Source organism: Daphnia pulex, chromosome 5, assembly GCF_021134715.1.
Source record: "Daphnia pulex isolate KAP4 chromosome 5, ASM2113471v1".
NCBI classification, from domain to species: Eukaryota; Metazoa; Arthropoda; class Branchiopoda; order Diplostraca; family Daphniidae; genus Daphnia; species Daphnia pulex.
This window is the reverse complement of record NC_060021.1, coordinates 2,012,356-2,038,901: the sequence shown is the minus strand read 5'-3', so window position 1 is coordinate 2,038,901 and position 26,546 is coordinate 2,012,356. Positions and strand designations below refer to the sequence as shown.

Genomic DNA, 26,546 nt, shown 5'->3' with positions numbered 1-26,546 from the left:
ATTGTTTTTGATTTAAAACCAAAATTCAAGTTCCGACATTTGGAAAAATTTCTAAGTCCCAACACTGATTGTCTAATAAGATATGATTGTGAAGACCATCTACTATATCTAGATAGGCACAGTGGATGAGTATCCGACTGCGACTCGGGAGTCCCGTGTTCATTTCCAGTCACATCCATATCTTTTATTTCAAAAATAAGTATGCTAACCTAGTTATTTGCACAGCATACTTATCTGTAAATTGCAGATAAGTAGGAACAAAATTTAAGTGCTATAGAAAAATAAGTGTAACTGGCCTTCAATTAAGTATGTTGAATAAGTACTCTACTGCCGCTGTGTTGTTCTCTCTCTATCTTTCATTCGTTTCAACATTTTTACGGCTAATTTTAGGTACCGTAACATGAGAAATTGCTGCTACGTCAACTCTATTCTTAGAGCCCTTTTTTCACTGGAAGATTTTTGTTTCGACCTTGAAACAAGTCTAGTTGGTCGCAATGTCAAAGTGCCACTGCCCATTCTTTTTTACTTGTTTGTCAAATTAATGCGCGTCAGCGATGACGACGATGAGGAAGAGTTGGTGGAGGACCTCCATAGGTAAGTGTTGTCTATAGTTAAATCACCTTGAATGATTTCCGTCATCAATACTCAACTTTATATCATATCTATTATTTTTAGTCAATTCATACAAAATCTGCATCTTTTGGACGTTACTTTTGGTGAGGGCGGGTAGCAGGACGCAAGTGAATTTTGCGGCCAATTGTTGCAACATTTTGCAGAAAATGTTCCCGCTGCTTCTGCTACTGTTTTAAAAAATTACTTCGAAGGCTCCATTATGCAGAAATTAATCTGTCGGGCGTAAGTGTTGATTTTTACTTTATTTTAGATTAGTTATTAGAATTATATTGTTTATTGTATTTTTAGTCTTTATTTTATTGAATTTTTTTTCCATTATTTTAGTTTTTAATTTTAGCCCTATGTCGTGTAGCGTATTTCATTAAGTTTCTCTCTCTCCCTTTACGCAAAAAATCAAGCTGGAGTGTGTGTGTGTTTTTGGCAACCGCAAAAATGTCGTTGGTTTGTTTTCCTTCATTTTTCATTTTCAAACTCCACTTATTTTCACTCAAGTACAATTCCATCCATCCTTCCGTCTCTTCTGCAGCTTATGGAGGAAATCCATTTTTCAGACTTCCCACTAGCTGTCGATGGCTCTCATTTGTAAACGGGTTGCTTAGGGCGGTTAAAAATGTGGTGGAGAATGTGTTAAGCTAGACACACGCGCGCCATCTCGGTAGCAGAATGAAGGGAACAAGATGATGGTTCAATGGAGAAACAGCTCGGAAAGGGGATACATAGCCTACCAGCTATAGCATAGGTCTATAGTTAAGCACATACTACGTGGGAGGATGCCAATAACCAAACAGCGCATCTCTTTTCTGCCTCCTTCTTCCAAAAACTCTTCCTCCGTCTACTTCGTCTCCGGAATGCCACCGGATGGCTTTCCTTCCATCGGTTCGCACGCTTCCTTCCCCACACCAAACCATCTGCTTAATCTGATGAATTGAACGCGTGCGTTTTACTTAAATTTTATTTTTCACCCGCCCATTTGTACTCTGCGGGTGTTACACGTGCGTACATTGTGTCGAAAAATCCTACTTGCTACTTTGACGATCCTTTATGAGAGTTGTGGCCCGGAGCAGTTTGCCTCTCTCTTGATTTCCCAACCAAAAATTATAACGTCACTAGGCGTGATGAATTAGGGGAAAGGAAGTCATTGATGTATGTTTTGCAAGACGAATATGGGACTCGATTGGATTACATTTTCAGGGAAGAAAATGGCGTTTGTCAATTTAAGTGGCTGAAATTGAGTCAAATTCCGTACGCCCTCGCTTTTGCCCATCGGTTTTGATTTCCTCCTCCTCCTCGGCTCCAATCGAATGTTGAAGGAGAAAAAAGATTAAGTAGTGTGTAACTCTGTCACACACTATCCCATTGATTATTTTTTTACGGCAAATAAAGATTATTAAAATAAAATTGTTAAGAAGTAAGTCCATTTCCGTTAAGAATTTTCGTTAAAAAGACGAATTGCATTATTTTATTTATTTTTCTATGAATTCGTAGATGTGGACATTCGTCAGAAAGCCGACAAATTATTTTTATTTGGGATTTGCCTCTACCGCCAGACAACTACACAATAGGCGGATGTGTGAATTCGTTTATGGCTAAGGAGGATTGTGTCTGGGTCTGTCCGGCATGTAATGCTAAAAAAGCTTTTATGGTTAAGTCCGTAGCAAAAATCCCGCGGTAAGTAATTTATGGTTTTCTCACATTTGTTTTTCCCCTTACGAGTTAAATTTAATATGTTTATTTTCATTAGTGTTATGACTGTTTCCCTAAAACGGTTTTTAAATGGAACGAAAAATCTTTCACCAATTTGTTTCCCAAACATTTGGAAACCGTTTAAGAATTCCGACGACAATTTAACCAAATTTACACTCCAGTCACATGTGACTCATATTGGCAACACTGTTCATTCAGGTAATGTCTTATTTGGGGTAATAAAATGTTAGTGCTTTTTCGTTAACATTTTTTTTTGTCTTTGGTTGGGGATTTGTTTAGGTCATTATATCTGCCAGAGCAAAGGGAGCGATGGTGTCATCCGGCTGTTTGACGACGATCAAGTCAATCAGGAACCATGGGGAAAACACTCATCAGCCGCTTACATAATTTTTATGTGAAAATTTAACTTCCACATTTTTTTCTAATTCATGTTTCTTTTGGGTGTTGTTTTACCAATACAGAGCATCCCGAACAGTTAAGTGCGTATCACTCTCTTTCTCGCGATACATTTTTTATTTTTCGTTTTTAACAATAAAAGAAAACACATAAAAAAATAATATTCATCGGGACCACAATTCCACCACAACCACAATTCCCTTTCCGAGGACCACCTTTTCCATCTTGGATAACTCTTTAGGTGATTGATAATATTCATTGTATTAGCTTCGCTGCGCCTCCTCCTCCTGTTGCCCAGTACGATCGGACCGACTAACGATAGAAGTCCAGGTGGTCCTGGTGGTCCAACTACCGTAGTTTGTTGGGGTTGGCTGTAGCTACCACCATAACCACCGGAAGAAGCTCCAGCGGAACCAGCAGCCCCAGGAACTCCTGGAGGTCCAGGTGGGCCCCCAACTTACGTTTCACGTCATTTGATTGTAATAATATTTATTTGCCAGACAAAACAATCCAAGACAATCCAAGCCAGACAGTCCAATCTGTCCAACTGGTCCTACAGGTCCAGGATATCCAGGTTTGCCAGCTTGGCCAGGTTTGCCTTCAAGTCCAGCCGACGGGACCAATTTCTCCTTGGGGACCGATGCTGCCGGGATTTCCAGCGGGGCCTTGTTCGCCCTGGATTCCTTGAGGTCCCTGATCTCCGGGTGTTCCAGGAGCTCCAGCAGCGCCAGGATAACCGTCTTTTCCAGGTTTACCTTGCTCTCCTTGAGGACCTAAATCACAAAACCGCAATTTGAATAAAAAGTGTCAATAAATGTAGAAAATTAAATTAAATATTTACCAGTAGCGCCAGGAGTGCCGTTGAGTCCATCTTTGCCTGGAGCGCCTACTGGGCCAACGGCACCGTCTTTTCCAGGAGCGCCATGGTAGCCGGGTTTGCCGACGGGTCCTTGGTCCAACCGGGCCGGGTTGAGTGCTTGGTGCTCCCGGTAGTCCGTCTTTACCTGGTGCTCCGTTGTAGCCTGGTTTGCCTGGTTCACCTTAGGTCCAGCAATGCCCGGGCTACCAGCGTATCCAATTTTGCCGGCAGGTCCGACTGGTCCTTCACTTGTCCAGCACTAAACCTACAACATTAAGTCAACTCGGAATCATAAGGATTTACTTCAACTTCAATAGCTAGGTAATACATTTGTTATTCATTTTTATTTTCAGACTAGTAAGTTTAGGTTTTTTTAATTTATCTACATTTTTAGTAATAGAAATTCAAGATCCAATATAAATTTTCTTTTTGTAGGAGATTTGTGATGAAGAAAATTATGAAGTGAGTTTTCAGCTAAGTTCCCTAAATATATCGGATTCCTATGTTACTGTGATATCGAGAAATTCGGTGACGCCAAACAAATTGTTGTTAAAATCCTAATTACAGGAGAAAATATGTTTTGGCTATGGATGCTGGGACTGATGGAGTTACTCAAAGTTCATCACTTATTGCACGGAAAAGTATTTTAAATAGTCAAAGTTGTTGAAATTAAAAGAATCAGCAAAGGGAAGTAATATGATATGTTTGTAAAATAGTTCCAAGCAGATACAATAAGCCTCCATCAAAATGAGTCGAGGTGTCAAAACAGAGAGAGAAGGTGTTTCTAAACGGCAACCGAGGAAGACAGGTTTCCTCACCTTCACAATAAGCGCCATCTGGTGGCTGTTACAATACAACATATATCATAATTACACTTATAGGGTTCATCATTAAGAAGTCATGTACATTCAATATTTTGATTGCATATTATTCCCAACAAAAGTACCGTACAGTCAAGTTTAATTAGTATATGTATTTTTAAAGTATAAATTTTTTATATTTTAATAGGAGGAAAAGAGTTTAGAGTTGCCGCGAGCGATTGATTGATCGAGAGCGATTGAGCGATCGCTCGTTTTTTTGCGAGCGAGATCGAGCGATTGATCGCAGCAATTTATCGAGAGCGAGATCAAGAGCGAATGGTGTTGAGCGATATCGATCGTAACTTCAGCGCCATCTAGCGGTCGCAATTGAAAGATCTATAAAAACGTTGAACGGTTGCCTTTTTCCGTTGTAAGAAGTGGTCTGCCATTGAAGACGCCACGAGAACATCACGAGTCTAACGATTTAGAAAATTGTTACACTTTTCTCTTTAATTGACAGTTTGTCTAGCAAACGAACAATTATGAGATGGATCCCACAACTTCCACATCAAAAGATGACACTGTTATTTATTTGTAAGTTATTTTATTGCCATATCTATGATACCAAGTTTCACTTTCGTTTCTTTTTTGAATTATCTCCATTACTAATTTACTAGAACTGAAACTGAAAGTCAAGATAAAAACTCAAACTCTTCAGGGAAGTCAGGAACGAAAAGGAAATATGTTGTCACCGTCCCAGAAAAATTCTTTTCGAAGGTTAGCAGTGGAGAGAGATCCAATGTGTACAAATGCTTAATGGGTTGTGTGAATAAGACCATTAATGTAAACCACACAAGTCTTTATAATGCTCGCAGACATATTGAGGTGGGTCTGTTGTACTTCATTGGTGCTTTGTAAAATTTAATCTGTTTTTTACACGCTGCTAATTTTAACTCATAATATTGATTTTACAGACTTTCCACAAACCAAGATTAGTCGAGTTCAATTCTTCATTTGGAGACCAAAGACTTCAGGACAAGACACATAATGAAGTTAAAAATGATCAGGCTCCGATTGACAAACATTTGGTCAGTACAAAAGATCCTCCAACCTCAAAGCAAATTTTAACTCAAGACGAGCTAGATGACAGAATAATGGTAATAATCATGGTTCACAATCAGTCTCTAAGAGTAAGAAGTAAACTAATTAGTATTTATTTCCTTAGAAATTCATTGTAAAGGACATGAACGCTTTAAGAGTTGTTGAAAAGGAAGGTTTTTTGGGGCTCATGCAGGGTGTTGTCGGAAAGTTAAGGGTTAAGAAAAGGACTTTCTTTACTGAAAAACTGAAGAAAGAGTATTCTAACTCAAAAACTGCTCTGTGTTTGGCCCTTGAAAAGGCAACTCATCTGTACTACGGCCGACATGTGGACAGCGCATAAAAGAAGCTACTTAGGAATGACAGCCCACTGGAAAGGAGAAGATTTGAAGAGAAGCAGTGCTTGCCTAGCAGTCCGTCGAGTGAAAGGCCGACATACTTTCGATGTAATTGCGAGTACAATCAACGAAATCCACAAAGAATTCAAGATTCAAGGGAAGGTAAATGTTATGATAACTGACAGTGGGTCAAACTTCCTGAAGGCTTTTAAAATATTTGGAGAGAATGAATTGACTGAAGATCAAGAAAATTTGCAATATGAAGAAGACGAAGATTACGAGGAGGACGCAGATGGCGTTGTCTATTTGGATTTAGATAACATTTTCCAAGAACATTATGGACAATTATCATTGGCACAAGAAGAAATAGTTGAAAACGAAAATGAGGATTCTGACACGGAGATTACTGACGAACCGCAAGAACAGATTATTGCCTTACCACGTTAAGTGCCCATCTCACTTATTGAACCTTATAGCAACAACTGATATTTCTAAAATAACGAATCCATCCTTTAAGAAATTGAAAAAAAAGTGGATCGAAAACTCCAAAAAATTTGGAACAAGCAATCTCGAAGTTCCTTGGCTTGTGATTTCATCAAAGAGAAATTGGGATTGCTTTTCATTTTACACAATCAAACGAGGTGGAATTCATTTTATGACGCCCTGAACTGTGTTCAAAAATTTTCTAAGACGAAAACTACGGAGCTGGATGAAACATTCTGCCACTTTGCAGTCAATCCCTTAACACAATCGGAAAAAGAATTTATAGCGGAATACGTACGCATAATGGAGCCATTTACCGAAGCACTTGATGTTCTACAGAATGAAGAAAACATGAGTATTGGATGTGTTATACCCACCATAAAGCTACTCATAGAAAAAGTGGAAGAATTCCGGACTGATCCTACAATAATTTATTGTGGGCCTCTTGTTTCTGCTGTTCTCCGTGGATTGCAGACAAGATTTGAACGCTTACTGACCGAGCATCATTTTATCATTGCCTCAATTAGTGACCCAATGTTTAAAATGATATGGGTAGATGATATTCTCAAAGCTGAGTATACTTCATTACTAAAAGGAGCAGTCAGACGTTTCAAGGATAGTCAGCCACAGTAAGTCCAATATGTGATTCAGACATTCAGTAATCAGTACACCTTAATTTTTTTTACATAACTCTTCCACTGTTTTACATAGCCTAAACGTAATCGTAACATTGAATTAAGTTAAGGTTTTTTTTCAGTTCGTGTTCGTCTACAGTTGACATCCCAAATTGTCTATCACCGAAAAAGAAGCGTTTCCTTGACGGATTAAATCGGCGTGCGTCAACGGAAGTCGATGAGGTGGAGAAATATTTGACAGATGAGGCAATTGACATCGATGCATTAGATCGCTTTCCCAACATTAAAATGGTTTACAGGTACGACACTGGGAAGTTCGAGAATTGTAAAATCTAACGCAATATTATATTATTAATCATGAAAAAAAATTATTATATTATAGAGAGTACAACAGTGGCATCCCTTCTTCTGCAGCATGTGAAAGATTGTTCAGCACAGCAGGTCTTATATTCACTGCAAAAAGATGCAATCTTTCTGATAAAAATTTTGAAATGTTAGTATTTCTCAAGTTGAATGAGTCGTGTTGTCGTGAGTGGGCCTATAATCCATCAAAAACGAGCACTAGAAGTAACAGGAAATAACTGTGTAACAAGATTTGTAATTGTTTTGATGGACAGTGGAGTCATTCCAGAAATGCAATGTTTTGGTGAGCGATTTGAGCAATATCGATCAGCGATTGATCACTTCATAAACGATCGAGCGATTGGAGCGAATTGACCATAAATTTCAAGTGATCAAGATCGAGAGCGTTGATCACCAAATAATGAGCGAACAGCAACTCTGAGTTTTAGTTATGAATATTGATGATTAATGCACTATTCAGATCTATCAATAACCAGTAGACACTAAGTGCTGGAAGTGGATAAGAAATCAGAAATTTTTTAAACTTATAAAGCCACATTTGGTTATTAAAATAAATCAAAGTTTATTATTTTTCTAATGAAGTTAGAGCATTTATATTTGGGATATCAATCTCAATACTACCGATATTATTGATGTGTCCTTTCAAATGGAACCATTAGAAATTACAAACTTACCATTCAAAAACTCACAAAATTCCAATTTCCGCTCCTGATGACATCTCCTTGTTTTTTTCCTAGCGATCTTCAAACCATTTTTGATTGGCATGCTGTTGGTGGCTTCTGCTCTTTATCGTCTGCGTTTCAACGCTTATACCGGTTTTATACGGGACCGAGACCGAAACTAACCTATTCTTCTTGTTTCTTTACAGTGGGAAGAAGCATCGACTGCACGTGTGATAACCCGGCTGCTGAGTGGGCCCAAGCCCTCCAGAAAATCAAGGAAGCATCGAAGGTCCTAGTTGATACACGCGATTCACGTGGTGGCTGGGATCTCCTGGCGAATCTTTTTGAGCTCCCGTTCTTTGAACTGTTGGGGAATCATGCCCCGCACTCGCTGTTAGCCTACTGTGCAACAGGTGAGGCAAGAGACCCAACTTCAAGGCAGCGTAGGAGCTTAGAGCCTTCCTCTACACTTATTGGAGAAAGACTTAGAAGAGGTACGTGGAGGTGGCATAACGCTGAAATCATCTTCAGTATGAAAAATGATACAGAAAATATGTCACCTGAAAGAAAATGTAAGCTAGAAGACATAAGACTAAAGGTAGAGGAATAAAAAAGATGCAACTCAGCGGAAACGAAATCACCGATTTAATTTCAAACGAGTGGCTAGGAAAAGGAATAGATCTGCTGGCAGACGGACCATCGTTGGAGAAATTTCTCTACGTTTTTGATTACGCAGTTCAGAAAACCTTTCAGAAGGAAGGACTGAAAGTGCCATTTCAGCTCCGCGACACCCAAAAGAGTTGCCATTATGACATTGCTGACTGACTACACCGAAATAAAATTCACTGAATCACCAAAGGGCACGTTAGTTCTGGTAGCCACTGGAGAAAGCAAATCGCTTATTGTAGCCGGAGTTGCTATCGCATTCGCTCTTTCTCGTCTACCGAGCGCAGACAAGAACAAACAGAGAAACAAAGTTGACGTCATAACAAGTAACAATATCCTATCGTGACTCGCACTATTCGGTGGATGAAGGTGGGTTGCGAAACCTCTACACGTTTTTCGAAGTTAATGTGGCCAACAACTGCAGCTGAACCGAGTACGACCGCGTCAAAGCTTACGATTCCAACGTCGTTTATCGAGAACTGAGTAATTTTCAGCGCGATTACTTGTTGGATAAATTCTACCACCGCAACATTCGCGGTGACCGCACGTTCAATTTTGTCATCGTCCACGAGGTCGACTGCATGCTGTTGGACATAGGTAACAACACCCTTTACCTATCGCACGACATTTCTGGAATAGAGATGCTGGAATCCTTTGACGTCTTCATCTGGGAAAAAATCCATCAGCCGATGGAACGTGAAGCCATCAAATCTGCCGTTTTCTTTGATATGTATGGTGCTATTACAAGGAACAATTTGAATTCTATTCACGGACCACTTGAAGATCACCCGTCCGAGAAAAACGCGCTATGAATCGAAATGAAAGTTATAGACTCGCAAGGACGAATTTTGATCCAAGATGCCGACAAAATCACAAACAACACCTTCAACTACCAAAGTAAATATGTCCAATCAGGACTCAATCATCATCTGGCCTTCTTTTTCCGCAATGTGGTCAGACGGGAGTGACGCATTCGTATCCCAGAGGATCTTCTGTCCTTTGTTGACAGACATATGGACACTTTGCTGGACAATGCCTATCGCGCACTTCAGCTCAGACCAGACGAGGATTACGTCGTCGATCAAGACCGAGCCAGATCGAATATTACCACGGATCTTGAACCGCAAGTTATTATTAACGACCAGGACACGGGGACGGACCAAACGTCTTCACAATGGGACGGAGGAATACATAAATTTCCCCAGCTAAAAGAATGTTGCAAGGTAACGCTACAAAGTCTCAAAGCTGTCTTCGTCTCAAACGCAGCATTCATCAAATCCAAACGTAAAATAGCTGGCGTTTCGGGAACGCTGGGCTCAGAGAGAGAGTGCAAGTTCATGTCGGGTAAATTCAAATGCAATTTCTTTGAAATTCCAACAGCTTTGCCCAAATGTTTTACGTTAAAGCCGACTGCAGTCTACAAAACAAAAGAAAGCTGGCTTGTGGCCGTCAATCAAGAGACACGATTAACTGATCTCTCTGGTGATAAAATTCGTTCCATTATTATTTTCTGCCGCTCAATTAAGGGAGTCAACACTGTTTATCAACACTTGAAAAATAATTTAGCTTCTCGTTCAGAGAGGAAAAAATGTAAAATTCATCGTTACACGCGGACTATGAAAAATTGGTATTCGAAAGCGCTGAACTCGATGTGAGAAATATAACCGTGGCTTCTAACTTGACTGGCTGAGGAACGGATATTAAAATAAGTAACCTGTTACGCAAGAATGGTGGATTGCATGTCTGTTTGACTTACCTTCCAGATAGCGAACGAGTGGAAGAACATGCGTTTGGTCATTCAGGAAGAAACGGAGCACCCAGAAGCGGAATTATATTCTTGTACGAGGCAATGGTCGACGACAAAGAAGGGCACCCTACAAAAGAGGAATCAGAATGGCAAGGTAGTAAGTTGTTCAGCATGAAAGATGAACGTAACTTCCAAGATTTACAGCGAATTTCTCGACTGGAAGAAGATTTCGATAGCATCAGTCGACAAGAACAATTGTTCGATGAATTTTCCAATCCAGTGGATTTTGGTTTGGTAGGATTAGGTGCGTCTGCTATGCCAGCAGACATCTGATCTTCAACTAGATGACCTTCTTGCACCGACGAGATATTTTTTCTATTGATTTTGGGGTTCGCGTGAGCAGTGTTAATGTTGCATTGTGTTATTGTGTGGAAGAGGTTGATAGAAGTACCATCATTTTGATTTCTGTGCTTTTTTGACGATTTATAAGTTTCTAGAAAGGAAGAGGTGTGAACTGTTTGTGTAGTGGTGCGTGCCCAGGTGTGGGAGCAACTATGCTTACCAGAAAAGTCGAACTCGGAAACCCAAAGTGCCCCGATCACTAAGCGGCGCCTTATTCGACTCACTCACCTGCCCTCCCAATCCAATGGATGATTTGATAGAAACACAAGAGAGGAAACGAGTGACAGACGAAATAAAACAAGTAGTGTTTCCATATCACAATCTCGTTTGTTTCTAATTATTAGTTTTTACCATATTTATAAATACAAAATTTTCTTGGTGACTTAAATAACTAGTTTTTATTGATTATTATTTTATTTTGTTTATCAACATCATTTGACAGAGAAATAAGTATTAAGTTAATTATAATGAAATGACATATGGTGGTAGTCGTAGGCTTGCCATTTAGCGGTTCAATGTCGTGCTGCCGTCATCGGCTTCCGTGGAAAGGCTTTTTGCCCAGGGAGGCTTGATCTATGTTCCGAAAAGGACTAATCTAACTGACCAACATTTTGAGATGCTTTTATTTTTAAACTTAATGATCCAGCGTTTACCGTGTGGTAATCTTAATAAAATCTTTTCACAACACGATTCGTTGTATTTTCATTCTAAATTCATATATACTTTTCTCTTTGTAAATTTAAGCGTCGATGGTTAATTTGCGTGAAACTATTCATTGATTCATTGAGGATAAGGAATTTCACTTACAAAGATTTTTCATTTTGGTGCTTCAATTAACGGGGATTGATAAAATTCTCATAACTTCGATGAACAGTATGTGTTAGAAAAGGGACAACACCTGTCTAAAAACTTAAATTCTTACCGCTAGATGGCACAAACCGTAATCTGAAAAAAATTATTTTAGATTAATCGAAAATTAAATCTTTCGCTCAAAGATTTGATTTTTGATCACTTTCAAACCGATCATCCTAGCGGAAATTATCGGCAAAAAAATGATGGCGTGGCAAGACTGATTTAGCCCAACCTTCTTTTTTGTCTTTGTCTATACCAAGTTCTAACGTGGCTTCTTAGACACCATTGTAATATTTGCGATTTTTTAATTTAGAAAAATCTTTTTGGCTAAGTGTACAAGCTGTACGTCTCACAACCTTGATATTGAAGCCACGCAATTGATAATTGAAGGTCATTGATAAATTCAAAATGGTAGTTGATTTCTGTGACTACTTCTGGGTGAGTAACGAAGTCTCTTAATGTATTGTTTAAGGCGTGCTTCTTTGCGACTTACGCACTACAGTAACGCAACAATTCAAATTAGGGAATGTCCTGTTGACGCTCTGTCGTGGCATAACCCTAGGCTTAAAAATTTCGGTCAATTTCTACCGAATCAAAAACAATACTTTATTGTTTAAAGGGAAAGAGGAACAGTGGATTTGACGTGTTCTATCAAAAAACATGCATGGCCCTTTCTTGTATCATGAAGAATGGCTTCGTTGCAAGCAACGAGGAATCCACAACGCCAATCTTTTAGAGGCTTACCAGCTTGGGCCACGGTGAAGAGGAAAGCGTTGGTTTATGAGGAAGTTTCTCTCGTTGAAGTGGAGTTTCAGGTTGAAAGCAGACGCAAAAAAAAGCGATTGCGGAACGACGCCGGATTAGTCATCCATTGCAATACAGTGTCCGTGAGCGCACTACCAACCACACACACCAGTGAGGTGATAACCTGAGGATAGGAAGTGCAAAAGTTGCCAAGAGCTTGTCCAAACAGACTTCCGCAAGGCACTGCAGCCAACGCAACTGGCACAGCAGTAATCTACTGTTCCAGCCACCATCAGCCCGCTACTAACAGCGATCAAACGAGTTGCCCGTACAGCCGGTCCACCACCCTCTCCAGCAAATTCGTCGCAGGGTAACTTCCTTAAGTTTAACAACAAGAATTGTTGCTAAACCCGATCAAAAAAATTTAGAGATAGCCGCACCGGCGTATACGGATTACGGATTACTCGGAGTCCCCTCCCGGAGGTTCCACGCCAAATTGGACACTGAACAAAATAGTGCCACCCGCACCAGCTTACATCGAGCAATTGTGGAAAGACGGTAAAGGGTTGATCCAACCAAGGAGTGCACCAAGCGCACCACCCAACCCACTTGGTCTATTGTTCGTAAAGGACGGAAAGGCCCTTCGCCCGTTGGTGGATTGAGTCGCCAAACCTACCAGTCTGATCATAACCGGAAAAGGTAACATTCTTAACCATCCATTAGAACTAGAGTATCAATCGCTCTCATATATAGGCAAAAATTTTCGGCCCAGAACCGTGTCAGCGCCCAACACAAGCTCTCCAGTGAGAGCCAGTGGGTCCGAACTGGTATACGCAGTAAGAGAGGCTTTTTTGGGGAACTACGGAAAAACGTTCCCAAGAAGAAAGAGCCAAAGACAAAAAGAGTTGCTCGGGTCATATCGGTGAAAGCTACCAAACTGAACGAAAGGAAGCGGGCCATACCCCTTCCACTGACGCCTCCATCAGCATTACAAAACGAAGACATGGTGGGCGACTTATTTGGCTCCATTACTGACAAGGACCAATTTCTGGCAGACTCACCGTGCCTGCCCCTCCAATCAAGGTAGACGAATTCAAAGTTGCACAGACAGAGCAGTCTGTTAAACCGGCAGAGGACGTAGAGCTGGAGCTCCATCCTTCCCCGGGCGAAGATGTCATCTCCCTGGCCAACCGGTTGGTACTTAACCTGCCCTAAGAACAAACTGTTACTTGTGAAATTCAGAAAAGGCTCTTCGCCGCCCATTCTTGTGTTATCTTGTGCCGCCCAGACTAGCTCTGAGGCTGGAAAAACTCAGAAAGGCCCCGGCCGAAAAATACTTGTTTTTCTTTGTATCTTTGTTGTACCGGGACTCGCCCATAAGTGTTTCAATCCCCCCAGAAAGTTACTTGAAAGCACCGGTAACGTTAGTCTGTAGGAGGAGTAAAACGAATGAATTATTGGATTATGGTTGCCATTTTTATAGACATACTTCTTGGCAAAGAAAGACTCGACGTTAATTTTAAACCAATTAAACTTTTATATAATTAACTATTAATTTTGATGACTGAAGACTTGACGGATAGTCAGTGATAACACTGCCTCATAACAGCCATCTTATCGGCTACCGAGCAGGTATTGATTACTGATACCTTAGTAGAATTACCGGCTTTCATGCACATATTTCATGATATTTTTCAGGTGGCAGTATTTGGTAAGGAATTTCAAGAAAACTTGGATCGCAACGCTTCTTCATATTAAGAGCCGGAGCTGTTGGATGTGTTGGAATTATAACATATTCATATCTTTTTCTTATTACGGGCTAATGTACAAAATCTTTCATCAAAATCCGAATTCTTCCGTAATTTTTTTTATTTTTAAAAAATATTTTGGTATTTTATGCTTAATTTTAAAACATGAACTTTGTAAAGTAATCAATTCTACACATTATGTTAAATTTTGGAAGTTAAAAAATAATAAACATTTAATTAAGCTTAATTGTAGAACTTGCCATGATTGGAGTTAGTGCTGGTGAGAGTATGTTTATGTAACAGATGAGAAATCAATTGGAGAACCAAATTTGCACGGGCAATTCCTATTCCGGTCGGATGACTTGCTGAAACCAAAATCTAGATGGCACCCGCCGCCATCAAGAAGATGAATATTCTTGCTAACGTGATGGCTTTCAAGTATCGCGTAGGTGAAGACGCATTGAAGATTTTCAACAGATTTTACAGTTCTCAATTGAATGGTGTTGCTTCTACAATTAATGACGTCGATTATTCCTCTATGGGACTGACGATTCTTGTACTACTGTAAGCCATTGCTTGATTATAGAACTGTGGGTACACAAGGTAGTGTCCAAGTTGCTATCCCAATCCTAACGGAATCGTACGGTTCGTATCCGCTGAATCAACAATTTATAAAGGAAATGTGAAAAAAAGTAAAAAAAATTTATTTTTTAACAGTCACAGAAAAACTTTGTTGGCTGCAATGGAAGTAACCAGGTCTCAGAAAAAATCCCTTGCGATTCTCCTATTGCTTCTGTGACTTCAGGCTTCATCTGTATAGAGTTTCTAGAGTTGGTACAGGGTCATTCCTATCGTGGGGTTTTCAAAAACCTTTTTGTTGATTTAGCGCAATAGGTCAACCATAGAAGACAAAAGCGAGGTATTGAATTAAATTATTTTGCAAAGAAAGTATCTTTTCTTACAATTTTTTATTTTCAGTTTTCAAAAGCTATTGATGGCTCACTTTTGACACGATAGTGAGATGCTGTAAAACACATTTTGAAGTACTTTTGCAAGAACCCGGAAAATTTTGATTATTGCACAAGTTTGCTTTAAGAGATGAGGTTGTCAGGAGCTGACTGATGCTATTCTTTTTCAAACTGGTTTGTATATCCTTGCACTCCTCAAAAGCAATCCCTTATGATTCAACCCCGTATGGAATTAGGTCAACGTTTTAAAGTTTCTTCGAAAATCCTTGAAAACGTGTTGGCAATTCTCTTTGAAACGTCATTCATTGAGCAAGCGTTTGAAATGGAAAACAAATGGACGTTTAATAGTGGATTGATTTTTATTATGCGATTTACTTTTTCTCATAAGTAGTACCGTTATTGTAATGGTTTGGACTATTTTTTTATCCTTTTTATGTTAACGATCATCTTAACGAAGTAATTATCTTTTTGATGAATATGAAGACATTTTCCAAGGATCGAGGTTCGATTCTCGGTCAAAGCGAGATAAATGAAAGTTTAATTTTGAGAATTTTAAATAACAACAGCTTCAGGTACTGTAATATCAATCGATCACATGTTGCATTATATAAGTCAATATCTATGGTAATGGATAGCAAATTACCATTTGCACACTTTATTTCCTTCCTCTCAAATCAGCAATGGTGTATTGTTAATCAATTTGAGTTTCGAATTTTTGAAAAATAAAAATCGCCCAAAAGCTTCCGGCAACCACGCAATCACGCAACAATCACACACATAGCGGCAGTTTTTAAAATTTAAAAATAGTTTACTTATGGAAAGCGGAATTTTAACAAGATTAGTTACGGCAAATACTCCAAGGAAATATGTCTAACCAACTTAGTCTCTCACTGGAAGAAATCTCTATGTTTTTTTACGATGTACCTGCTGCAGCTTCGACGCCATTGGAGCCTTTTGCAGGAGTAGTAAACTCCATTTTAGGTAAGTCAATTTGAGTTTCTTTTTCTATGAGATTATTTTTTCCTACTTTTTTATATTTTTTCATTTCCCCCTTTAATTTGCACATGTTAAGTGGAACAAAGAAAAAGGAAGAGGGACGAGGAGGAGTCCACGATCAACAAGAGTTTATGCAACGAAGGGGGCGGCCCAGTGAACGTACTTGCGGATGAAACAAAAAAAGGTATACATTTTTAAATTTCATTTTTTAAAAATTAAAACATAGCAATATTGGCGTTAATCTTTATTAATTTTTATTTTTATTTAGAAGAACGAATTGACGGTGAAGAAAAAGGAAAAGACAAAGAAGGAGTAGATGAATAAGAGTAAGGCGAAGAATTAGATGTGAATGAGGAAGAAAGGGGGATGTAAATGAAAAATACATTGTTTCTAAACCAATCTATGTGAAGTTTGTTGAAAAAAATGTTGACACAGCAAAAATAATTTTTATCTGGTCTATTCCTTTCAAACAATCTTATGAAGAACAACATAATTTAGAAGAAAGACTTTAAGCAGGTTGAAATCCCAATGCGACTAGTCTTCATTCTTCTCGGCGACATGAAACAGGAAGCTTTTCGTCAGATGCTCCGCTGGGACGGAAGGGAAATAAGAAGCGGAAAGAAAAAAAGGGAATGTTTCTCACCACAAAAAATGTTGGCCCCTCCCATTGGCTACATCACCTTATATAATTCACCTGTTTCTCTGATTGAATTTCAACAGTCTGTTCTTGTTTTTGCACTAGTTTATTCGATTACCATGGCTCATCTCTCGTCTTCTCTGTGTTCTTTTTGTGGTTTTGACATCGGACGGACGCATTTCTGCTGCTGTCTAAGTTGTAAGTCATCAATTCATCGTACCTGTTGTGGAAGTAAGTATTTTAAAGTTTAAAATGTTGTTGCCGTTACTTTCTATTAACTGTATCATTAATTGTTATATAACTTTTGTTGATTACTTTATTTAATCTGAAACTTACCATACATTCCAGTTTCGTTTCCTAAAGGTGGTTTGCTTACTTGGGATGAATTCCGCATCAGTTGGCGTTGTGTAAAGTGTGATGCGGGTGATCCGACCAATGTGGCGTGTGTTAATGAGGGTGTTGTTAGTGATGTGTTGTTGGTGACGGTGTTGTTAGTGATGATGTTGTTAGTGATGGTGTTGTTAGTGATGGTGGCGGTGGTGTGGCAGTCGGAGATGACAATGCTGTTGCTGGTGGTTCAGGTGACGAAGATGATGTTGAAGCAATCCGTGCTCGGAGTGAATCTCGTCCAAAACGGGCTGTGAAGCGTCGAGAAATTCTTGGTCTCACATGTTAGCAAAAGACGAAAGGTTCACAAAGCGCCGGAAAAGCAGAAATCTCCATCTCCTTGCCGTGAATCATCACCTCAGCATTCGTCATCTCCCCAAACACCTCAACGAAATGCCAATCTCAATCTCCAATCGGCCAATTAGTAATTTCTCCTATTCTTATGTCTCCAATGCCTAGTTCTCCAGAAATTCCACCAGTTCCTCCACCACGCAGAAATAGACGCGCCCTACAAATTCAAAATATTTCTGTATCACTTGGAGATCCACCCGTAAGTCACAATTTTGACTGAATTACCGTTTATCTTAACTTCTGCTAATTATTGGAATTTTACCGTAATTGATTCCTCCATAGGTGATTGGTGATCTTCCATTTGAAGCTGTAACTCCAGTCGTTGCTGTTCAGAGAAGACCGTATGACAGTGATGGATATCGAGATGAAGCTCCTGCAGATCCTATCGAGTATACAATGGAAGAATCGTCATTTGAAGAGCCTACGGAGCCCAACTTCCAGGTGCACCACGACGGGTCAAACAAAGGAAAAGTAAAGCTTACAAACGGATTAGGTAAAAATTTAATATTTCGTTGTTTAACAAGTAAATAATTAAGTGTTTCTTCTCTAGGCTATTGCTTCACAAAGAAGGCCGAGAGCAACGCCACCTACACTTGGCGGTGCTCTTAACGTCCAGCTAAAAATGCCTGTAAAGCCATTGTCAGCAGAAGAAGCACAAGAGCCGTGACTTCTTCGTTGACTTCGACAAGGAAGATTTTACTGAAATCCCACATGACTCAAACACCAAACAGAACCATGCTCTTGACCATGGAAATCATATACGGGTAACAAAACAGCAAAACCTATAATTATTGTCGTGAGATTTATTTTTAATCATCCAATTTAAAAAAAAGGTACCTATCTTCAGGGAAGCGAAGCAAGTTGCAGCTAAGGAGAAGTTCACTGCTCCCCGAGAGATTCTTTACGGAGAAATACAGAAAAGGAAGTCCATCAAAGGAAGAGATATGCAGCATATTGACAATGCAACTCGCCGCTTGAGGTAATATTGCATCTATTATTCAACTTTAGAGACCTTTATTAAAGAAATGAATATTTGTTTTATATTTGTGTCTAGATACCTAAGATCGCAATTTATGCCTGTGAACCCGTCAAAAAAACGAACCGTTTTTCGATGTGAAGGTAGATTTCTTCCCAGAAAACTTCTATCAGGGACCAATTTACGCTGGATCAGCTACAGACCGTGCCCGACATCTCCTGTTGTTCACTCCTGTTATGAAGAGGCAATGAGAGGATTGCAGGACATGGTTTATCGACGCTACCTTCTACATCGTCAATGAGCCTATCAAACAGGTATAATGCAATTTATCATTTTTTATCCAAAATAATTTCAAAACTAAAAATTTCCTACTTGCAGTTATTATCGATCAACGGGTTCATAAAAAGGACACCTTAAACAAATTCCATTGTTGTTTTGCTGCATGACCAGAAGGAGAGCAATCGAGTACGCAGCTTTGTTCCGGAAGATAAAGCCAGGTACTAAAAAAACATCGATGAATCCATTAACTAATTAAATATTTTTTTAGCAAATCATGCCTTTTCGTAGAGTCCAGAGGATTGTCACCGACTTCGAAAGGGCAATTTTCGTTGCTGTTCGGCAACATTTTGAAAATTGCACTCACTTTGGGTGCAATGCTCACTGATGCCATGCCATCATCAAGAAGATTCGTGACCTCAAACTTTCTGCAGCGTACAACAAAAAAGGGCCCAATCCAATTCGCGATTTTGTGTTCCGTCTTCTTTGCTTGGCCTATCTTCCTGGTAAATATTAAACAATTTTTAATATGCATATAAGTTTTATTGATTATAAATTGTTGTTATCTGTAGCCGGAAAGATCGCTTCTGTTTTTGACTCTTTGAGAGCCGAGGCGCCGGTTGAGCTAGCAGAACTCTTGGACTACATGGACTGCAATTGGATTAGGGGCAAGTTTTGGACTCCGGAGAACTAGTCGTGCTTCAATTTACTTTCCCGAACCAACAATGAAGGTGAGGGGTTACACAACGAGTGGAACAAGGTTTTGTGTGTTTCTGTTTTGCATGTTCTAAATTAATGTATACTAGTTTTCTATATTTTTAGTTGGCAGGAGGCCCTAACTTACCATTTTACAAAATGACTATGGTGTAAGAGAAACTTTGTGACGAAGTAGAACTGACTTCTGAACTTCTTTGTCACGATAAACTAAAACAGCATCGGAAGAAAGATGTTCAACAAAAGGACTCTATCCTCTTTTCGCTCTGGGCGCGCTACATGGAACACGAGGTAACGGAAAACAGAATAAAACACCTAATTTCCTTTACTTAAAATAGTTTTTTTCTTTACATTCAGTTATCTACTATGGAGCTGTTGGACGAAATCGTGCAAGAACTGAAATATACTTTTCCCGCACATGTCGCCGATCACCCTTTTAATAATGATGTTGATGATTTTAACATGTCAATTTCTAAAGAATGTTGAATGTCAGCTCAACATTCTTCTTGTTCCATTTGTGTCTACTTTCTTAATAAATTTAGTACTACTACTCCAAAGATGTTCTATTTGTACACATTACAATTTAAAAGCCTTAGTAGTCAGAAAGGAAAAATCAAACAGGTGTCACATTAATTCATCAACATCCCTGCCATCAACCACCGACATGGAAGGATGGACCGACACCTAAAATTCTACCACCTCGCCTCATATTCACTTCACCTCATCTACTAACCAAAGCGGGAACACTGTTGATTTGTGCAGCCCTGCCGGACCATCGACAATTGATTTGTGCAGCCCTTCATTAATTGATTTATGCAGCAGCACTGTTGAAGTATGTTCTACATATGAAGAAGACGACAAGTCAACAACAAAAGATTAAATTGTTTCTAAATATTAATATCTGTATGTAATTGGAATTTGAAATTAAAATTTCGAATAAAAGATGCGTAACCTCAAAAGTACTTTTTTTTATAATTTTGCGTATTATGGGAACGCCACAGAACCGAGGCCGAAGCAGTTCAGTTTAACTTGGCCAATATCCCACGAGCTCACGCGGGGGCAAGTGGTTTAGCCCGGCAGATCTCCTCGGTTCCGGTAGCCACAAGCAGGCAGGGGGTATAGCATATAATTGGGTATAGCATATAATATCCCTTTTCTTTTCTTTTGCACCTGCGTCACAGTCAGCTGTGGCAGTCACACCAGGCTACGTTGTATCCACTCAGGCGAGCATCCAAGGTAAAGAGAAACTTCCATCCAACGGGAGAAATACCTAATATCTCTCGCTTTATAGGCTTGGCGGAGCAATCAGACATTGCATCACCGGCATTCGACACATCAGGCTACACCCTCTCGGGAAAAAGCTAAAGGTACTAGACTTAGAAATCTTCTACCGGTAAAATACTGATTTTTCTTTCTTTAGGGAAAGCTCTAGGTCCAAAGCCTTCCATTGAACTGCCACCCTAAGTTGGGGCAGACGAGAACTCGGACGAGATCATAATCTGTGAGATCCTAATTTCATTACTCCGAACAAGACAAAAATAAAAAAGGAGAAGAAAGACAAGAAGTCCAAAAAGAGCACAAGGGTGCGTACGTCAAGTGCCCCTCGTACTCCGATAGCTCTGAGAAACCCAAATGTGGAAGACGATCTTCACCTTGGAAGTCTGTTTGGGTCCATGAGCGAGGACGAGGCGGATCTTCTGTCTTCTCCTCAACCCGGACCAGTCAATTCACAAACCCCGGAACCCATAGAGATAGAGGAAGTGGAGCTTGAGATCCACCCGTCGCAGGACGAGCAGCTAATTGCTGACGTGGACCGTATTAAATTCAATAAAAATTAAAAACTCTTTTTTCATTAATCTAGTAGTCAAACCAAATATTTGTTTGTGTTTAGCCGCCCAGCTTCATCTGAGTACGGAGTAATTAAGTTCTGTTCGTTGTTGATTTTCTGTTGGGCCTTGCTTTTGTCCTAACCGGCTGGAGAAGCATTCAGTCCAGTAAAATAAACAAGCTATTGTTTACCAAAAAATCTGTGTTCGTATAAATTCTCTAAAAAAAAAAATGGTAGTCAGTAGGAGACAAGCTAACGCGGCAGGCAGAGGGAGAGGATCAGAGCCTGTCACACCGTCTCTCACAGGACGTGGCTGAGGTGCACCAGATGAAGGATCAGAAAGATTAAGAACTGAGTTGCTACAAGCCAGTAGGGCCGAGCTACCACCAAGCTTGAGCTCGTGGTCGAGCGATAGCTCTAGTTCCATAAGTCCGGCAAGCCGGCCAACCACGCCAATTGATGCGGACGGTGCAACGTTTGTACCACCGGAACAAAACCCACAGAACTTAGGGTCGCCAGACCTACCAGAACCGAACTTAGACGGTATCACGGCAGATCTGACACAGCCGCTGATGGGTAAGGTATAACAGAAAGTTCAGTTGTGTAACCGGAGGATTGCCGACTTAACGGAGCACGTCAATAACACTGACGCTCAGATAACTGAGATAAATGCAATTCTAAGGGAGCAATCCCAGTCAATCACGATGTTGACAGGCGCTATGCCAGCTATTCAAGAAGGCGTAGCGAACCTTAGGACGACTATACAGAATGATGTCGCCTCAAAGCTGAGAACAACAGAAGAAACCATCGGGAGAAGATTGCCTGTGTTAAGGAGAGAGTCCAACACAGCCTTAACTGTTACGGCTTTTTTCATATCAACCATCAATCGATTTCTCTTGTTAACTCAATTGTCCTTACAAATCAATCTTATTTTTCAATTTACTTAAATTATTGTAAATGTTTTGAATTTACAATGTGCGATGAAGTGAAGTACGCTTAAACTAAGCGAAAGGCAATCTGCATAATAGGTACGGAGAGAGATGCGACGTGACCGTCACTCTAAGAGGGGCAAAGCTGGACTGAGGAGGTGCGAGCCTCTCTGTTGGGCACATCCATGTTGGAGGGATGGGTGCTGCGTTGCCAGATGCCATGAGATGCCAGATCATCACACAATATGCGGCAGACAGTCATTTTTCATAATTTCTTGCCACTACCACTTTAAATTCTTACATGCGGCGCCGTGAACGAATTGATTGTGCACCGGGCGCCGGCCAATATCTTACTGCAGTGGAGCCCGGGGCTGCCTCCCTAGTCTTGAAGTTAATAGGTGTTCCTCAACTTTTCCGCTCTAAGAATTATGGCACGGATGAGAAACAGATCAACGCTAGAGACATATTGTAGCTGAAATGATTAAAGTTTAATCTTCACGTTTTTTTCCTCTTCCAGATGAAGAACTATGTGAAACGTGACTGGGCATGCACAGAAGTAATTCCGCTAATGCCAGTCGAGTTATCTGTGTGGAGTCTGATCTCATGATCTGTCATTTATTCATGCCAGAATAAAAAAAAACTACAGATCGAAAATCAGCTGGAAGATTGTGTCTGCCACTGAATCCATTCAGCATCCGTTTGTGGAAATCAGCATCGTCAAATTAGTTGGACAGCAAACTGACGTTAAACAATACGAGTACTTCAAATTGCTGGTGCAATAATGCAATTTGTGCGCCGATATGTCGCTTATTAATGGAGTGGGGTCATTGTTGGCGAATGAAAATCATCTCGAGTCTGAAATGGAATACAAAAATAACGTTGAATTTGATATTCTATCTGCCAAACGAGGTATAAAAAATAAAAGGATGGTCTTTGTTTTGTTGTTATCATAATTTGTTATTTTTTCCTTTCTAGGATTGTACGAGTGGACTCTTTTTCTCAACGTCAAAGCGCCCTGAAAACTTTTTTTAGATGCTGCACCTGTCTCCATTAAAGATTCAATCAGCTTCTCCAATACTGGGACTGATGGCGCTGTTAGTTCTTCAACAACAAAGCAGTAATAATACCACTAATTTGCTGCTCAATTTTTTTTCCACCACCAATTTTCGAATAATATCGAAAAAGAAAGAAGCGGAAGTCTTGACGGTGAATAATGAAAAACGCTATCAAAAATATTTTTTGGGCTTTTGAATGGACCAGTTGATGAAGATTGGTGAAATGATTCTGGAAGGGGAGAATAATTAAATAGATGTGCTGCGCGAAATTCGTCTGATCCAACTTGAAGCATATGCGCATTTCCGTTCGTGATATATTCAGAGTCGAATGGAATGACAACGTCTCGACATTTTATAGAGACATTTTACATCGTTTCCTGGCGATGGCCTGGCGATCTTTATACGTCTGGAACATTTAAACTATCGAGGGCACACCAGATTTTTTATTTTTCGCTTTTCGTATCAATGACGAGATCATTGATCGCAGCAACCAGGGATAGGTGATCAGCCGACAGGGCCGGGATGTTGACGTGGAAAACAGAAGAATTGGACCAAAAGGGTTTACTTTACTGGATTATGCAGGAACGATAGGTCGCGTATATTCATTCGTTCCGGCCGACGGACTGGCCCTCTTGGACCCGGCTATATACCTTAGAATAGTCTTGGAACAGCGGCGGTTGTTTCGTTCAAATGGCATTTTTCTTTTGTTTCGAATTGTGCCGAATGTTTTTGTCACAAAAAGAGAGAAGCGGCAGCCAAAACAAAAGATGGTTGAAATTGAAGCCTTTTGTTGGTGCGTGACACATTCCTCGAGTTCTGAGGAAACGATTTATTGTTATTTTTCTTTCTGTGTACCTGTACTGCTGCCTACTGTATATCTTCTAGTCAAAAATAAAAATTTTTGCTAATGCAAACAAAACAGTTTGACATTTACTCTTTGGCAATTTCACCTCAATTCAATAAATTTTCTGTCGGTTTTGAAGTTTTTTTATTGAATGCCGATAACGGATCTGGGTGACGGGGTGGAAATGATCAAAGAAAACGTCATAAATATCGCTAGCCACCCCCCTCCCATAACTGACGACAGATAGTGACGAATGAATGGAGGATAACAAAATAATTTTATTTTTTTCCAATTCAATGTAATTTTAACGGCCCGAAAAAAACGAACTAACGGCCTTAAGAACGACCTTACGACCTTCGACTTTCATTTTCGTTTCCATTGCTACCTTTTTTTGTCTCTGCTAAGGCATTGACCTTTGAACAGATATTTTTAACAGAAATTTGTCAAAAAAGTTTGTTCTGAGTACCCTCGTGGCCTGCGCCTGCCGTCCAGTGTGTTTCTGGGTTGTGTTTTAATTTCAGTTGAAGTTTGGAGTTATTCATAACTGGATGTTCCGTGAATATGTAAAGGGTTCATATGAGATTTGCGTCTTAAATTCTTGCTATGATAAGCTAGAAGAAAGATAGTCAAAGCGTAAAATGAAAAAAAATAAAATAAAATGTCTCTTTTGAAAAACAGATGTGGACTGTTTAAGACTGTCCGTGGTCTAAAAAATTCAGGAAATGAGCACACTTTAAGTTAAATGAAAAAACCTCGAGAAAGTTTCCTCCTTCCGTAATAAGTAGATTGGTACAAAATGTGTTGACTCCTGATCAATATCATATCATACTTATTTTTTAAAAAATTCAATATCAATAATCATACGTCAATCAATATCATAACATACGTTTTTTCTTATTCTTTCTAAGCGTACATGTTTTTCTCATTCTTTCTAAAAGTGCTTAATAATTCGAATGGTTTGAAGTTAAGCAGACGTTGAATTGATTCGGTGTCAACTGTAGAAAATCCGGTTTTCCTATTCTTGGTTGTTATTGCGTTGGTTTTCATATTCAATACGTCCCTATTCATATGATGCCAGCCGAACATCAAATGAAATTGAAGCACATTATTGAGCAAGGATGATAATTACCAATTAATTCTTACATGAATATCTACATGATTAAGGAATTCCAATCAATTCTGATTGGAATTCAATCGCCATCGCTCAACAAGGTCCCTTACATAATCAACATGTTGACCGCCATTTAAAGTAGCGAATTTGTTGGCTATATGATCATTAAAATGACTCCCGGGGAAAAATGGGTCGTTAGGTCTCATTTTAAATTTAACAGTACATTATTAAAACAAGCGAAAAACATCATGAAGATCCGAAATAATGGAAAAGGAATTCCTGTTACGAAATACAGAAGGAAAAGATGTTTGTTCCCTCGCTGGTATTTGACCACTTGCTTCCTTCATTCAACTACAATTATGAAAATTAAATAGTAATTGGTGGATGCAAATGTTATGATTAGAAACAATATGTTCCACACTCCATTTGAAGTGGAAACAGCATCTATAAAGAATCCAGAAAAAAGAAGCAGACCTGGACAGCCAACATGACTAAGGCTGGAACTCACGAGAGTGTATCCTACTCTGGACCAAATTATACTAAAATTACTGTCTCACTGATCTGTCAAAGTTCAAAGTAAACATCTTCAAGAAATTTTATTTCTAAAAAAATTTTTGGTAGCTGGATTCCTTGAATAAGGAAAACAAAGTACAAGTTGACAACTGACAAATTATACGAATTAAATTTTTTTTATTGGTCAGATTTCTAGATAAATATCAACAGCTTGCTTTTCATGCAATACAATTTCTTTAACTTAAAAGTCAAGAGAGAAAAGTAGTATGCTAGTGGCGGACTGGCAATAGTTGCATTGGTTTAAAGGGAACAGCTAGATGTGGATCCATCATCCATGTTTGACAACAGTAGTTGTGTAATTTATTTCGGGAAATTCATTTTTTTATATTTAATGTAAAAATTAGATGTCAAGTTAAATAAGTCGTATGCTAGTGGTGGTAGTGGTAGTGGTGACTGCCTAACTGGTGAGATACAAAGTTCATAAAGGACCCAGCTGGGTGTGGGCCGATCGATGTTAGATAGCAGCAGTTAAGTTGTAATAATAAAGAAGAATCTTCACTAGCTTCATGACCGAGGAAGTGACATTGTGTGTGGGAAGGTGTTATCCCTATACATTCTCTTGTATATTTTTTATGATGTTATCTGCAATGTTTTGTTTGGCACAACGGACAAGCAACCAATAGCTGAAGTAAATACAAAGTATGGTTGATGAAGAGACGAAAATTGTGCATGGAGTGAAATATATTTATTAACAAAATGTATATAATGTGCTATTTCTATGGGATTAAGGATGAAAAGACAGGGCGGACCTTTTCTAACATCTATAAACTT

The 26,546-nt window shown here is 39.4% G+C and overlaps 2 protein-coding genes across 2 annotated transcripts; one reads left to right on the top strand and one right to left on the bottom strand.

Annotated features, from left to right (window-relative positions):
* Nucleotides 1-3,030: 3,030 nt before the first annotated feature.
* On the bottom strand, nucleotides 3,031-4,364 carry LOC124193427. Its single transcript, XM_046587224.1, has 2 exons — nucleotides 3,575-4,364; nucleotides 3,031-3,506 (listed from the first exon to the last, which is right to left on the bottom strand). Exons 1-2 carry the CDS (start codon nucleotides 3,602-3,604, stop codon nucleotides 3,198-3,200), a joined length of 339 nt encoding a protein of 112 aa, XP_046443180.1. The 5' UTR covers nucleotides 3,605-4,364; the 3' UTR covers nucleotides 3,031-3,197.
* Nucleotides 4,365-4,608: 244 nt separating this feature from the next.
* Nucleotides 4,609-6,807, top strand: LOC124193526. Its single transcript, XM_046587393.1, has 3 exons — nucleotides 4,609-5,277; nucleotides 5,367-5,549; nucleotides 5,618-6,807. Exons 1-3 carry the CDS (start codon nucleotides 5,209-5,211, stop codon nucleotides 5,831-5,833), a joined length of 468 nt encoding a protein of 155 aa, XP_046443349.1. The 5' UTR covers nucleotides 4,609-5,208; the 3' UTR covers nucleotides 5,834-6,807.
* Nucleotides 6,808-26,546: the final 19,739 nt, after the last annotated feature.

What these genes read in the sequence shown, in the direction of transcription:
- LOC124193427 (XM_046587224.1), bottom strand. Translation starts at nt 3,604, where the DNA reads ATGGACTCAACGGCACTCCTGGCGCTACTG. An exon ending in CGGCACTCCTGGCGCTACTG is followed by an intron (nt 3,507 to 3,574) that starts GTAAATATTTAA and finishes TTTGTGATTTAG; the next exon opens with GTCCTCAAGGAGAGCAAGGT.
- LOC124193526 (XM_046587393.1), top strand. Translation starts at nt 5,209, where the DNA reads ATGGGTTGTGTGAATAAGACCATTAATGTAAACCACACAAGTCTTTAT. An exon ending in ATGCTCGCAGACATATTGAG is followed by an intron (nt 5,278 to 5,366) that starts GTGGGTCTGTTG and finishes TTGATTTTACAG; the next exon opens with ACTTTCCACAAACCAAGATT. An exon ending in AGCTAGATGACAGAATAATG is followed by an intron (nt 5,550 to 5,617) that starts GTAATAATCATG and finishes TTATTTCCTTAG; the next exon opens with AAATTCATTGTAAAGGACAT.